The sequence below is a fragment of the Arvicola amphibius genome, chromosome 18 (assembly GCF_903992535.2).
Source record: "Arvicola amphibius chromosome 18, mArvAmp1.2, whole genome shotgun sequence".
Taxonomy (NCBI): domain Eukaryota; kingdom Metazoa; phylum Chordata; class Mammalia; order Rodentia; family Cricetidae; genus Arvicola; species Arvicola amphibius.
The window spans coordinates 21,335,337-21,348,830 of NC_052064.1; the positions used below are offsets into that span (position 1 = coordinate 21,335,337).

At 46.4% G+C, this 13,494-nt stretch overlaps 1 protein-coding gene across 1 annotated transcript in view; it reads left to right on the forward strand.

The window, feature by feature from the left end:
- The first annotated feature begins 5,342 nt into the window (after window positions 1-5,342).
- Window positions 5,343-13,494, forward strand: part of Lama1 (laminin subunit alpha 1) — a 130,892-nt gene continuing 122,740 nt past the window's right edge. The window contains exon 1 of the mRNA XM_038315399.1: window positions 5,343-5,424. Coding sequence (XP_038171327.1) covers window positions 5,343-5,424 — 82 coding nt within the window. The remainder of the gene's footprint in view (window positions 5,425-13,494) is intronic.

The following is a 13,494-nucleotide window of genomic DNA, read 5'->3' on the forward strand; positions in this document are numbered from 1 at the left end:
AGAATGCAACTGACCTGTCTAAAAGTCAAATAGTTAATAAATATTACATATTATACTATCAGGCTTCTGAGTTCCCGGTGTCCCTGTTTTCCCCTCAAGATTAGCTTTTGAACACATTGTATTAAAAGAATGCAGAGTACTCGGCCAACAAGCTGTTTCTTAGTCATGTCTCCTTTCCAGCTTTAGCCCACCGTCGCTGCTAGACCACTCTGCAGTGTAAACCCTGGACTCGCTGTGGGATTTCTGATGACTTCTGGATAAAAGGCTCTCAGAGAACCAACAGTTCTAGAATGTTTGTCTTTACCGGGAATAAATGGAAACAGCACAATGGCTTCTAAGTGTCTCTTCCAACAAGGTGGCGGGAAAAAAAAAAAAAAAAAAAAAAAAAAAAACAGGACGCTAAACCAGGGTGAGCCCCTCTAAGCCATTTCAGATCCTATGCATCTCGTGTGCTGCTGCTGTTGCCAGCTTAGATTCCCCTGTTGAAGGGTTTTATTGTCCCAGACACCCAGCAGGCCGATGTGTCCTGCAGAGTCCCAGGGACAAATGCTGTTTACATGTCCCTATGAACAGCTGCCTTGAACCCCATCAGTTTGGCGTCCCCTTCCTTTATACAAGGAAAACACACACCAAGTTTCCTAATGAGCTATAGCTGGCTGCTACTCTATTGTAACCTCCAGCCATACTTAGCTTTCAGAGAAATGATCTTTCCTCCCCCACTGTCCTCCAGATCTCATGGCTTTCCCTTCATACGAATAAGGAAGAACGGAGGAATTATTTTATTTTCTGGAGGCAGGGTCTTTGCCCTGTAGGAGAAGTTGGCCTTGAATTAGATCTTCCTGCGTCAGCCTCCCGAGTTCTGGAGGCACGCATTGCCACATCTGGTGATAGTTTGCCTCTACGTGGGTCCTACTTTCTTTAAGAACCATATGCTGTAAATCTACCCGCTCGCATTACAGGTAACATCACAGCATCCCACCACTGTCCCGTGTTACCTCCTAATCCAATGATTATGGTCCCGAGGGCGGACTAGAAAGACCTAATTACCAAAGGCTTGCGGGATGACAGGCTCAGTATGCTCCCCTCTTCCTCCCTCTGCATCTCTGCCCCCCCATTTTTCTATTTATCTTATTTTTATCCCCCATGTTAAAAATGAGCAAAACTTAAATAATTTTATAAAGAATCCATCAAGCAAATATATAAGCCGCTGTTTGTCACAAGTAGTTTGTGATTTTTTGTGTCACTTTTTACTTTGCTTTTGCTCATGTAAATATATGCTTATTTCTACTTAAATATATTTTGTATATATATACTCTGAAATCTAAGGTACATAAGATAAAATTATTTTAAATCCCTTAAGAAATAGCGAACCATGAGCCGGGTGATAGTGGCGCATGCCTTTAATCCCAGTACTCATTCGGGAGGCAGAGGCAAGTGGACCTATGTGAGTTCGGGGCCAGCCTGGTCTACAGAGTGAGTTCCAGGACAGCAGAGCTACACAGAGAAACTCTGTCTCGACAAAAAAAAAAAAAAAAAAAAAAAAAAAAAAGAAAGAAGAAAGAAAGGAAGGAAGGAAGGAAGGAAGGAAGGGAGGGAGGAAGGGAGAAAGAAAGAAAGAAAGAAAGAAAGAAAGAAAGAAAGAAAGAAAGAAGATAAAAAAGAAATAAAAAGCCTTAAGAAAGCAGATGGCCCATGGCATGTTCTATGGTGGTTAATGAAAGATGGATATACTAATATTTTTTTAAAGGTGCTTCAGGGCTCCATCTCAAGTAACACAAACCAGCTAAAGAAAGAGGAGAGCCCCTTGGCTTGTGAACTGAAGGTAGGAGAAACCAAGATAGCCTAGAGCTTAGTCACCTATAACAAAAGTCTGTTAGTGCTCCATTCAGCAAGACACAGAGGGCGGTGGCCAGGGTGGGGGTAGGGCGGGGAACTGAGTATTCTTCTGGCAACCTCGACTCCAAGAAAGGGAGAGAGTTATCGAGAAGTATGTGGGTGTGGTTTGGCTGCCCCATAGAAATCCAGGACAATAGAGAATATGGGTGTGTGTTTAGACCATCCCACTGATGTCCAGGACAATGGAGAGGTTCTGAAATATCTCAAGAATCATTCTCTAAGAATTCCTGTCAAACACAAGGTCCAATGGTATCCTGAGAAGTGTCCTGGGTAGATAAGGCAGGAGAACCTCCTGACCCTGTGGTTGTGCTTACTTTTGTTCTGTTCTCTTACAAATAAATGGAATTTAAAAGTGTAAAAGTTGTCCAGACAGTGAAGAAAAATTAAGGCAGAATTCATGAGCCACAACTGAGGCATGGTGATATAATCCCAGCTTGTGGCATGCTCACACAAGAACACTCTGAGTTCAAGGCCTGCCAAAGCTACTTGGCAATACCCTAGTCTCAGAAAGAGAGAGAGAGAGAGAGAGAGAGAGAGAGAGAGAGAGAGAGAGAGAGAGAGAGAGAGACAGAGACAGAGAGAGAGAGCGAGAGAGAAGGAGGGAGAAAGAAAGAGGAGAGAGAGGGGGAGGAAGGAAGCGAGGAAAGATGAAAGAAAACAAGCAAAGAAAACAGCAACAAAACAAACCCCCCAAATTGAAACAAAAAATAAAACCCCAACTTCTGAAGTGAAGAAAAAGTCATGGGTATTATTTTGGATATCCATCCAGATACTGAGAAACCTTGTTTAAAAGGAAAACACTGACGTGAGGGCTAAATATGTAAATGAATGTAACTAAGGGAAATTCTGAATGAGCTAGAAAGAAGACTGTCAATCAGGGCTGCAACCTGGGGAAAGACTCCAGTGTTTTGCTTTGTTTTTAAAAATGATTCTCCTAAGGTAGCAACCTCATTATTTAACTAAGACTAATGCATCTGTGCCTTTAATTGTAAGACGGGCCATCTGCTGGACAAACAGGGAGATTTGCTTTTGCTAACAGCGCAGGGAAAGCCTGGCCCCTCTAGCTGTAAAGCACAGAGCAGCAAGGCTAGGTCACCTTTATAGCAACATTAATAGTAGCAACATGCCTGATGAGGATAATGTTTTATTTCTTGAATAACATCACAGCCCAGGTAGTGAGGTGGCTCTTGCTGCATCTCCATCCTCGAAAACTGATCACAGCTGTGGAGGTTGGAAAGAAAGGAGACTAGGCTATTTCTGACCCACGTAGGCAGAGTTCGTCGGCTCTCAGGAAAATCGGACATTTTATTAAACTAATTTTCTATCCTGAATAGGTGAACCCACTCTCATGGGATTGGATGTGATTTAGGTATTTTCCAAGTATGGTAAAAAGTGGAAAAGTCTGTGCTCTGAACTTTTATAAAACATTTAGAATTAAGATGCTATCACCATTCCATTTTCTCCCTATGCATTATTATGACTTCCTCTCTAGCTGAAACACGGCTAATTCTGAGCAGTGGTAAATCATGACCTGTGACTCCTGATGCTGCTTCCTGTCTGCTCTGCTCCCTGACTGACCCCTGCCTTGAAAGCACAGCCTAAGCTCCCTGTCCCTTGCTCAGGCACCAGGTGCCTTTGGAGGAGCTAAGGTCTGGAAGCTTTCTGGAACTTTCATCCTAAGATCTGGTCCTCCGGCATTTCAGTGTCATGAGGTGTAGGAAACAGGGATAGATATCAGATCTGAACTCTAGCCCTGGACCTAACACGAGCCAGTAAGACAGGCCTGAACTCACTTCTCTCTCCTCTCTCTCTCTCTCTCTCTCTCTCTCTCTCTCTCTCTCTCTCTCTCTCTCTCTCTCTCTCTCGGGAGAGCTGCTAACTGCCCCCCTAAGAAACACATAGACAAAAGTCACATAGAACATAAACAGGTGACTGTGTGCGAACATGCTTTAGGAGACCCTATGCGTGTATGTAACACATAAGCCTAGGCAGACAGTTATTTCCATGCAAAAGCACTTGTGACATTCTAAATGTTTAATGTTTGAATAATTACTTTTAAGTACTTAATTTGCCTGATAATTTATTTAACGATTAGGTATTTGCTTTAACATCGAAATAGTTAAGAAGCCCCGGATTTAAATCGAGTGGCGTGCTGAGTGGCATCACCGAGCAAGAGTGAGTTTTTTTTTCCTATGCGTGTGTGCACACACACCACATACATGCTTGCTTAGTGCCTGCAGAGGTCAGAAGAGGGACTTAGGTCCCTGGAACTGAAGCTAGGGATGATGTGAGCCTGAATTGAAGTCTGACCTCTGCAAGAGCAAGTGCCCTAAACTACCAAGCCATCTCTCTAGCCCCCAGGGTATCATTTTTTTTAAAGGGACAAACTCTACAGGCCTGTTTTGTACTTCCTTTTAACAAATAATAGCCATGCATGCTCATTAAATTTTACTCATTAAGTGGCGAAGGACCCGTGCTTAGAAACAGTGGAATTGGTAGAGGTATCAAATTAATTTAGACAAGTGGCTAAAAAAAAAAACATGATCTCCCTCTAACAAAGAGGAAATAGTGCTGAGATTGCACAAGGCATTATAGCGTATGCTTATATTGTGGAAACGCGTTATGAATACTTTTGCGAGGAAACTAAATTATTTTTTTTCTAGGATTGAAAGTAGTTTTTCCAAAATCAACGTTGAGACCTGGAGTCCCCCCTTTCTTCAATAGCAAATATACATACTGATAAAGTCACTTGCGACCATCTGTGCCTTTCATAGGCAAATAAGTTAGGAAACAAGTTATTACTCATTTTCTGAAGGAAAAAAAAAAAAACCAGAACCCGCCCCAAACTAAAACCTTAAGAGCTTCCTCTGCAGACACAGGGTTCCGCAAAGACGGATTGTGTTCTGATAATAGTTTTGCGGCCTGGGATTGGCCAAGACTGCATAGGTCCAACAGGCAGATAAGGGTCAACAGGGCAAATACTTTCTTGAAATCCACCGTCCAGGGCCAGGCTTAGCTAAAAGTCTCTTCTCTGAGGCTTCTCTCTCCACTTCCTGGACCCTGCTGCTGAAGCAGCTCACCCCAACTAGAGCCTGGGGGTCAGAGTGCCACCTGGGAGAGACACCTCCCTATAAAGAAGGACCTGGGAAAGACAGAGAGACCCCTTCGGGGAAGGACCCCCAGGAAGGACCCAAGCAGGGCGGGGCTCCCCTGGAGGACAGACCCTCCCCGTAGAAGGATCCCAGTAAAGTAGGGCGCCTCCTGGGGGAGGGACCCCGGGAGAGATAGGGGCGGGGAGGGGCGGGGCGCGGCTAGGTCAGCGGGGGTGTGTCCGAGAGGCCTGCGCACCAGGCGAGGGTCGGTCTGGGAAGCGCACACTTGCGCGGTGCCAGCGAGAGAGCGTGGACGCAACCTTTCCCAGGAGCTCAAGGAGCGGCGACGGCGACATGCGCGGGGGCGGTACGGGAGCCGCGCTCCTGGTGCTCCTGGCCTCGGTGCTCTGGGTCACCGTGCAGAGCCAGCAGAGAGGTGAGCCCCGCCACCGGAACACGGGTGACCCGCGAGCTGGGGAGCGGGAGCGTGCGGGTGGCGCGGGACAAAGCGCCGAGCTCCGGCGTGGAGTGGGCGCACGCACCCTGGCGTAGCGCGAACCTACTGCAGGCCGCACGGTGTTGGGACGCCAGTCCCCAGAGGACGCTAGTGCTCCCGGAGCCTTGGGCTTTGGTTTCCTCTGGTTCCGGGCCGGGCGGGTGGGGGTCGCCCGCTTTCTAGTTATTGAGGTACCTTGCGTTCCAGCAATGCAGTGAATGAGTGGAGAGAGTGAAGTATCGCGGAGGTGAGAAGGGTCATAGACTTCTCACCCAACACCTGAGTGGTTGTGACTGGCAAGGACCTCCAGGCTGGTTGCCTGTATGCACCAATCCTGGAATGAATGGGAACAGAGTTCTCCTGTTTTCTCCTCATTGTCTGTGCTGCAGAGAGAGAGAGGGAGAGACCCTGGTAGGAGAAAGGCGGGCTCCTCTGGGTCCGGGGTGGTCTAGTGGGAAAAGACTAATGGAGAAAGGGTCCCAAGGTCAGCCGTCCTGGGCGACTGGAGCGCGCATATGGTATCCAGTACGCAGATGTGTTCTCTGAAGCGTGGTCTTTGTGTAGTCCCTTGAGTGACCAAATGGACTTCCCACGCGTGTTTACACATGAGGTGGGGAGAGGCGCTAGAAAGGACGGAGAGAGTGTCCTCTCTGCGTGGAATCAGTAGCTTTTTTTTTTTTTTTTCCAAGGTTTGGGGACAGAACCCAGCCCAAAGTGAATTTTCAGTGGGTGCAGAGAGCGGGAGGTGGAGGGAGAGCGAATTTGCTGTGCCACCCAAAGTTGTCCTCGGGCTTATACCTAGCTAGCCGGTCACAAATGTTTGCGGAAAACATCTCAAGGCACGCAACAAGTGACAATGAGTGTGTTCCCACACAGACTGCGCTCTAAGAGCGCAGGTTAAAAGTAGAAGGCCGGATTCGAAATGCCCTCGTGGGAAAATGTGTGTTTGGGCATTGTGCAGAGCTGCGAGCTATGCAGGCCGTGAGCATCCCATTCATTCATGCATTCATGATGAAAGCGCTGGACCGAGCTGGAAACACAGCCTTGAATAGCCAGGCGGCTGCTCAGCTCCGAGCGAGCGGGGGCTGGGAGAGGGGAATTTACATAGTTATCAGGGAAAGAAAGAGCCAGCCTTTGGGAGGGAAGCCTTTGACTCTGAGAGTCCAACTCCTGTCTGTGAGGTTGTTCAAAGTCACTAAATCATGGTTTCCCACAGGGTGGAGAAAGCAGCTTGCCTCGGTTTATTGTTTCAAGAAATTGAAAGTCTTAGATTGAAGAGGTGCCCTGAATGCTTTCCGCTCCCCCGAGGGCTGGGCGCCTGGCCTGGGTGGTTATGAATGGTGTTTGGAGAAAGTGGACTGCACGGGGCTTTCCTGCTTTGAGATGCGGCAGAAAGCGGCCTCAGGCAGGGCCTTTGAATCGCTCCTGTCTAGTCTGCATTTGCCAATCCACACCTTTCCTAATGAGCATCCTTGGGAATTTTGTTCCCTGTATGTGGCCTGGATGGTTGGTGAGATGGCATGACGACGTAATAAAAATAATCCTGACCTATAAATCATGCATTTAATTAACTACCTGTGGGGTGTGTGAGTGCGTATGTGTGGTGTGTTTGTATGTGTGTGTGTGGCGTGTGTGATGTGTGTGTACTGTGTGTGGTGTGTGTGTAGCGTGATGTGTGTGTGCTGTGGTGTGTGTGTTGCGTGTGGTGTAGTGTGGTATGGTGTGTGTGTTGTGTGTGGTGTGGGATGGTGTATGTGTGTGCTGTGGTATGGTGTGGTCTGGTGTGTGTGTGTCCTATAGCTAGCCTGGGTCTCACTCATAACATTGCCCTGACTGGTCTTAAATGTATGGGTTCAAATCATTCCCCTGCCTCAGCTTTCTGAGTAGCTTGGACCATAGGTACCAACCACACCTAGTGGGGTGCCTGTAGTTTTGAAACCGATTACGGTTCTAAAAGTGTTAGAACATTGAACTAATAGTCCGCTGGGATTATTTTATAACTAACTGTGACTCAGGCTGAGATGGAAACTTTGAAGTGAGTTGTTCTATAAGTACTGGATAATAAGTGTTGTCTTTCTAGGACTGTGGGGGTAGCTCAGTGGTAGAGTGCTTGTCTAGCGTGCAGAAGGCCCTAGGTTCAAACCCTAGCACAGCCCAAAAGAATGCCCAAGCTGCTGTGCTTCTTAAAATAATGTGCTAACTTCAGAGCTGGCTACTGCAGGTGCAGGAGAAGACATAGAGCAGAATGTGCATTTCGGTCAGTGGTGTGTTCGTCTTAGCAGGCGTACGCTTACTCAGTGCTGTGCTCCACGAGCTGATTTCAAAGACGCTGCTTCCCTCTCTGAGGCTGTATTGTCTAGGCACAGGGCAGTAAAATGTCACTGTAAGGTAACAAGGAGGCTATGCATATTTAAAAATGACCTAACTCCCCCGCCCCAAGAAGCCTGTGCTGTCAGCTCTCTCTTTCCTTTCCTAAACATGATATATAAAGCCTGTGTTTGTAGTTATTCTTCTGTATTGACCACAGGGTCTTGGGTAGCTCTTAGAATTGTGCTATTCCATTAGCTAGCACAATTAACTCTGTGTGTGTGTGTGTGTGTGTGTGTGTATGTGTGTGCTAATTTATTTCATGATAATGATGCTTGAAGCACCATTTCATTCATAAGGTCCTATGGACATTCATTACGATTTATAGTAACTTCATTGCAAGTGTTGTAAGCGATACCTTATGCCTTTAGGTACCTAATTCTGCAACATCACGGCTACTCACTAGGTACATGGCTGATACTTAGTTTTACTCTCTGTAAAATTAATGTAGGAAAAGAGTTCACAGGTGTACTAAATACAGCTAGGCCATGATAAACATTATGTGTGCTGTTATTATGAATACTGTTATTACTGTTATCTACAGAGTTATGTGGGGGAGGCCCTTTCTGAAACTATATTGTCTCTATACTGTTCTAAAACTATCCAAGTCTGTGTTTGAATCAAATCGTGCCGGGTGCAGCTATTCAGATGTATTGCTCTGATTGGCCTTGGCAATGGTTCTGCTTCCTAACTTCGGTGAGAGTCCATCCCCATCCTGTCCCTACCCTCAGCCCTGCTATAATCTTTCTTTATCTGGAAAGACTTGCTTGAGAAGACTTGCCTTCCCTGCTTGGATTTCTTTCCCGTTTTTTTTGATGCTCGTGAGGTAGCTCCTGAGTCGGGCTCCTTCTGTGGCATGCCCTTGTCTCTCCTTCCACAGAGCCACCTTTCCAAAAATGCTCCCATGGTGCTGTGTCACACTGGGGTATACCCAGGAGGCTGGAGGGCACCCTGGCCTACTGTCTCACAGATGAGGGTCTTAGGCAAACCTGTACTTATGCCATGCTAACCAGTGTCCAGGAACGAGTAAGAAATGTTCTGCCAGTCTGCCTGCTCTCTGGGTTCTAGAGACCTGGAACTCTTGCATGCCTTCTGACTCAGACTCCAATGTTTCAAAGTGTACTATGGGATACATAGGAAGGGACGGTAATGGACTTGGTCACTCTCTTTCGAGATGGCCACTGCCTGCTATTTCTTGGCTGTCCTTGCATCACAGTTCCCCCTTGGAATGCTTCAATGCAAACGGTTTGTGAAAATTGCTTCTCTAGTAACTGTACTGATTGTTTGCAGGTAAAGCATGGATAATGGAGACATGAATAGTGCCCGCCCGCTGCTCTGCCTGTGCAAGCTGCCTCTGTGTCTCTTGGGCTGGTTTGATCACTTACTAACGTGTGCACTTTTCTTTTTTTTTTTTTTCTTTTTTTTTTCTTTTTTTGTTTTGGTTTTTCGAGACAGGGTTTCTCTGTAGCTTTGGAGCCTGTCCTGGAACTAGCTCTTGTAAACCATGCTGGTCTCGAACTCACAGAGATCCGCCTGCCTCTGCCTCCCAAGTGCTGGGATTAAAGGCGTGCGCCACCACCGCCTGGCGTGCACTTTTCAATTGCTACCTTTCGGCTTGTCCTTTCCAAATAGGCCTTGGACAGACAGGTGTTACCAGAGCAGTGTTTTCTAGAGCTTTCAAAGTGTAAAGCTAGATTGTTGCTTTAGACTACTTCTAAAGGTGCTGTTCCCTGTATGGCTAATGGGCTTCGTGTTTTCTTTCCTCTTGGTCATAAGGAATTGATTGACACATATTTGAGGCTTTTTCTGGCACCGAGAAATGACAGCATGGCATCTCTAAGGCAGACAGGATCACTTAGTTTTCTGAAGAAGTTATTGTTAACGAGGAAAGCTAAGCCTGCCTTGTGGAGGCCGAAATTATCGGAAGCCAACCACCAGAGAGTGTGGAAGCTACACCCGAGCTGCAGTGTTTAGTGGGTTCCATTCCTCAGCAATGTGTGCTTGAACTAGATGCACACGGTCCCCCACGGAAGATAGGGAGAGCTTGTTTACACCCTTGCCAGGAATTCCTTCACTTGCTTCTTTTTTGATATATATGCATCCCCAGACAACTGAGTAAATCAATGCATTGCAAAATTAATGAGCAGGAAAAAGCCTCTCTGTATAAGTCGTTCAGTTAAGGTCATGAACTTTGGTTCTGTTGGAGCTTGCCCGTCAGGTAGCTATTTCAGCTTAAAGCACCACACACCAGCTGAGTTCATTCCTTTTTTTTTTTTTTTTTTTTTTTTTTTTTTGTCCTTTATAGGAGGGGTGACAGTCCCTGCTCAGAGTAAGCATTTACTAATAAAGAACAGGGAATCCTTCCACTTGTGTCTTTATTTTCTCAAGGCCGGGTCAGGAGGACTCTCTGTGGGTTAACTGGTTCCCACTCTTGCAGGGGGGTAGGGGAGCAGACAATGGGAGCAGTGTGGAGCTCGGTGGATAACATTCTTGTCTTGGTTAGCACTTATCTCCAAGTGTTAACTCAGAAATGGTGGCGTTAGGAGCATGATTGCAGCTTGTGCCCACTTTAAAAAAAAAAAAAAAAAAGGCATTCATCTGAAGTTCGAATCTCTTCATTCCAGAAGTTTATCTTTGAAGTCTGCTCTGTTGACTCAGCGGGCCTTAAAGGCTTGTCCCTCTGTCTGCTATCTCTTGGTGGCATTGTCGCCTTTAGATCCGTGGCGATTCGCGGACAGTACCAGCTTCTCTCATTCCCGGAGGTATTTCCTGGGTTTTTCCCCCCATGGTTCTGGAATTTCCTGCCAGAACCTTAGGACATTCTCAGCAATAGTAGGGATGTTAAAGGAGACGTTTAAATTTAATAGATCATTTTTACTTAGAAAAGAACATTCAGGGCCATTGACGTGTCTCAGTGGGTAAATCACATGCTTCCTTAGGACCCACGTTTGATCCTTGGGATTCACGTGTTGGAGGGAGAGAACCAGCTCCAGTAAGTTGCCCTCTGACGTCTACATGTGTGCTGTGACATGCCTGTGTCCATACACAAACATGCCCACACATACACATATAATCACAATGCTGGTGGTAACAGGTCACCCATTAAATGTCTTCTACGCTTGTGGTGAAGACAGAATTTTACTTATAAAAAGTGACGACTTACCATTGCAAGCACATGGGGAAGGAATTCTTCCTTCTCAGAATGGCTCCCTTCCTCACTGCTAAACATTCATGTAGGGTTTTTTTTTTTTTTTTTTTCTCCTGTGACTTTGGTTTACCAAACTCTCCTGGTTGGTTGGTTTCCTTTTTTTTTTTTTTTTCTTTTATACCATTTGCTCAACTTGTTTCTTTGAAGTTTTATTTTATTTTTTCGTTAAAATATTCTTCTCTCTTTCTCTTGTCCTCTCTCTGTCTCATTTTCTCTCTCTCTCATTTTCTCTCCCTCTCTCTCTCTCTCTCTCTCTCTCTCTCTCTCTCTCTCTCTCTCTCTCCTTTGTTTCCATTGCAAATAGCCATGAGCTACCTGAATTATCAGCCAGGTGATCTACTGTCTTGCAGCAGTTAGACTAATCCTGCTAAAAGAACTCCCCACTGTTATATGCCCCTGTCCCTCTTTTGTTTGTTTTCAGTACTGGGTTTCTCTGTGTAGCCCTGGCTGTCCTGGAACTTACTTTGTAGACCAGACTGGTCTCAAACACAGAGATCTGTCTGCCTCTGGAATGCTGGGGTTAAAGGTGTGCCACCACACCCAGCCTCTCTTTGCCTCCTGAGATGCCTCTCTTTTGCCTTCCTACCATGGTTCTCCATAATTGGTCCAAATTCCGTCCCAGCTACAGCTGTTATGCTAGCTTGGCATCCTGCTTCTGTCTTAGAAATTGGTCCTCTCTGCGGCCCAGCTGTTGAGAATCCCATCACCTGAGATGCAGCCTAGCGGTCCTCCTCACTCACAGCCTGCAGCTGACAGACTGAGGGATGTCTTCTTGTTACAGCCTGTGCCTGCTGCCTCATTTCGGAATCTGCACTGGATTCCATATTAAATCAGGCTTCCCACACAGTCGTGGTTGTTCTCTGGGTGACTTCTGGGGTTTTTTTCCCCAGAATGCCATTAGGCAGTCAATAGAAAAGACATTTCTCTTACACTTCCAGGCATTTCTTAGTCCACGTGGAAAATCAGAGTCCTGGCTCTAGGACCTGGGTCAGGGTGACAGCAACACCCACAGAGCCACAACGTACAGACGAAGAGTTAGATATTCAGAGGCACTTCCTAGATGATCTATCTTGTTAAGATGCCTCTCGGGTTCTTAGTTTAATTGGGGACGAGCAATGTGAACTAACGTAACATGGAAGCCAGCTGTCAGCCGAGGCACATCAGTCACACGGCGAGTGGCTTCCAGTTGTTGTCTGGGGAAGAAAGGTGCTTCCGTGGATCTTAGCTCTACTTAAAGTTCTAGTGCTTTCAGAGGAAGCTGGTCTGACCACCACAGCAGGTGACACTGACTGCAGTGACACTTGAGGTCCCCGCTGTCCCTGTCTTGTGGGCGAGCCTTACGTTGCAAGGCCAACAGGGTCCTCTCCAGGTGTTGGTTGAACTCTGAGTTCATGTGATTTCGAAATCCAGTAGCTGAGGCCAGGAAGCTGTCATATGGAGAGCGGATGAGATGTGGCACGCATTCCGAGGAGTCTCACACCTAGGACCTGAAAAGAAGTCTCCCCTTAAACGAAACAGACACAGAAGAAAACTCTCGCTCCAGAGCCATAGCGTCTCCTAGCAACACAGTCAAGGTGTGGAACCAGTTAAAGCTGCGCACCTCTCCAGAGGTGGCGTGCAAGACCCATCCCGCTCCAAGATGGCACACTCAGCCATGACCACCCTGACCCCTAGAGCATCCTAGATTTCCTGATACCCAATAGATTGAGAGCCGGAATTGATGGTTCAAAAGTCCTTTTCCGTTTTGGTATTTGGAGTCACAGATCTTTCTCATCCATCTTCGACTGTACCCTCTAGGTTTCCTAGTTTAAATATTTTTTTTTTCCAGAGCGGTTTCTGGCTGATTTTCTGTCTTTGTCTCTGTGTCTCACGCTTGGGTAGCATTCTTTTCCTGACCCTGGACCCCTTTATTCCAAATCTCTAATCCTAATTTCTTTGTTTGGGGAGGAAATGTTTCTCTAACTTCATCACCGTTCTACTCCAGGCTTTACAGAAGGCGTGCGTTCATTCTAGACGTTTGGAGTGGAGGGGACTGGAGATGTTTGTTTCAAGGGATGTGCTTTTGTTTCAAGGGGTATGATTTTGGAAATTTCTTCTACTTTTTTTTCTTAAGGAATTAACGGGTTGTTGCTTGGTTTTGGGTTTTGGAATTGTGGCTTGTATTTTGTCTATGCTGGTCTTGAATTTCTGAGCTGAAGTGATCCCCCTGCCTCAGCTTCCTAAGTAGGCAGGAGCACTGGTACAAGATGTAATACTTCCTCAGGCGCAGAAAAGCATTTCGTATGGGGTTGCTTCTTTTCTGTGTCTTACTCCTTCACATCTGTGTCTGTGCACAGAGGTCATGGTGGAACTGTGTGATGTGGCGCATCCTGGAGGCTCTGTGTCCTAGATAGTTTTACGTCAACTTGACACAAGCACGAGTCATCTGTAAGGAG